The sequence below is a fragment of the Xyrauchen texanus genome, chromosome 32 (assembly GCF_025860055.1).
Source record: "Xyrauchen texanus isolate HMW12.3.18 chromosome 32, RBS_HiC_50CHRs, whole genome shotgun sequence".
Lineage (NCBI taxonomy): Eukaryota > Metazoa > Chordata > Actinopteri > Cypriniformes > Catostomidae > Xyrauchen > Xyrauchen texanus.
This window is the reverse complement of record NC_068307.1, coordinates 26956632-26958410: the sequence shown is the minus strand read 5'-3', so window position 1 is coordinate 26958410 and position 1779 is coordinate 26956632. Positions and strand designations below refer to the sequence as shown.

The following is a 1779-nucleotide window of genomic DNA, read 5'->3' as shown; positions in this document are numbered from 1 at the left end:
TCGATCGAACCCCAGGGGTTCGGTGAGTCAGTCTTAGGGGTTCGGCGGAGGATAAGACACACCCGACTCATATGATTCGTGATGACACGCCCCCCTTGGCCATCGTTGGCTGCAGGTGATCACGCAACATCGCTTGGCCTATCTGTGCTGCAGGAAATTTGGTGCGCCCAGTAGTCGACTTGTGACTGTCGTGATGGTACGTTGTGTGATTTTTTTCTTAAAATTTTAATCCCTTCATACTAACTATGTCGAGCAAAAAAAGAAAGTGGTCGGACGAATATGTACAATATGGATTCACATGTATAACGGAACATGATGGGAGTCAGCGTCCTAACTGCATTATTTGCAATGCCAAGTTGAGCAATTCTAGTCTAGCACCAGCAAAACTAAGAGAACACTTCCTTAAGCTGCATGGAGATGGAAAATACAAGAACACAACGCTCGCTGAATTCAAGGTGAAGAGAGCCAGATTCGATGAAAAGGCTACTTTGCCTGTTCTCGGCTTTGTACCCATCAACAAATCGATCCTCACAGCATCGTACGAAGTTGCTTACCTGATCGCAAAGCAGGGCAAACCACACACCATTGGTGAAACACTCATAAAACCAGCTGTGTTGAAGATGGCGAATATCATGCTGGGAAAAGTGGCTGAAGTTAAGTTATCCCAAATTCCTCTTTCAAATGACACCATCAACGACAGAATAGAGGATATGAGCAAAGACATCTTGGCTCAAGTAGTTGCAGATCTGATTTCAAGCCCGGCAAAATTCAGCCTTCAACTCGACGAGACCACAGACGTTTCCAATCTAAGCCAGCTTGCTGTATTCGTGCGCTATGTGAAAGGCGACTTGATAAAGGAAGATTTTTTATTTTGTAAGCCTCTTACAACAACAACTAAGGCAGCCGATGTGAAGAAACTTGTGGATGACTTCTTCAAAGACAACAATCTTTCGTGGGATATGGTTTCTGCAGTTTGTTCGGACGGAGCTCCAGTCATGCTGGGAAGAAAGTCTGGTTTTGGTGCGCTAGTGAAAGTTGATGCACCACACATCATTGTTACGCATTGTATTCTGCACAGGCATGCGTTGGCAACAAAAACCTTACCTCCAACATTGGCAGAAGTATTAAAAATTGTAGTGGAATGCGTGAACTATGTGCGAAATAGTGCTCTGAGGCACCGCATCTTCAGTGAGCTGCGTAAAGAAATGGGCTCTGAATTCGAGGTACTTTTGTACCATTCTAACGTTCGGTGGTTATCCCGGGGACAGGTGCTGAATCGTGTTTTTGCCCTGCGTGTGGAATTAGCCCTGTTTTTGCAAGAGCACCAACATTTTCATGCAGATTGCTTCAAAAATTCTGAGTTCATTCTCATTTTAGCGTACATGGCTGATATCTTCGCAGCTCTCAATCATTTCAATCAACAGATGCAGGGCGGTGGAGTCAACATCATCGAAGCGGAAGAAGAAAACCTGAAGGCTTTTCAAAAAAAGCTACCGTTATGGAAACGACGAATAGAGAACGATAACTTCCCCTGCTAGACGACTGTGTATGTAAGATCGAAGATGTATCTGGAATCGGAGACATTTCTTTACCCGCGGAACTGAAGCAAGCAATTGCCACACACTTAGATGAGCTTGCAAAGTCTCTCGACGGATACTTCCCTACAAGAGAGTCTTATCCAGCATGGGTGAGACAGCCGTTCACGTTTAGTGTTGAGACAACAGATGTCAATGATGAATACCTTGATGAAATCATTGAAATTCAGCAGAGCCAGGTCCA

The 1779-nt window shown here is 44.6% G+C and overlaps 1 protein-coding gene across 1 annotated transcript; it reads left to right on the top strand.

Annotated features, from left to right (window-relative positions):
• The first annotated feature begins 245 nt into the window (after positions 1–245).
• Positions 246–1538, top strand: LOC127625981 (protein ZBED8-like). The gene has a single exon (XM_052101484.1). The coding sequence runs from the start codon at positions 246–248 to the stop codon at positions 1536–1538; it is 1293 nt and encodes a 430-aa protein (XP_051957444.1).
• The last annotated feature ends 241 nt before the right edge of the window (positions 1539–1779 follow it).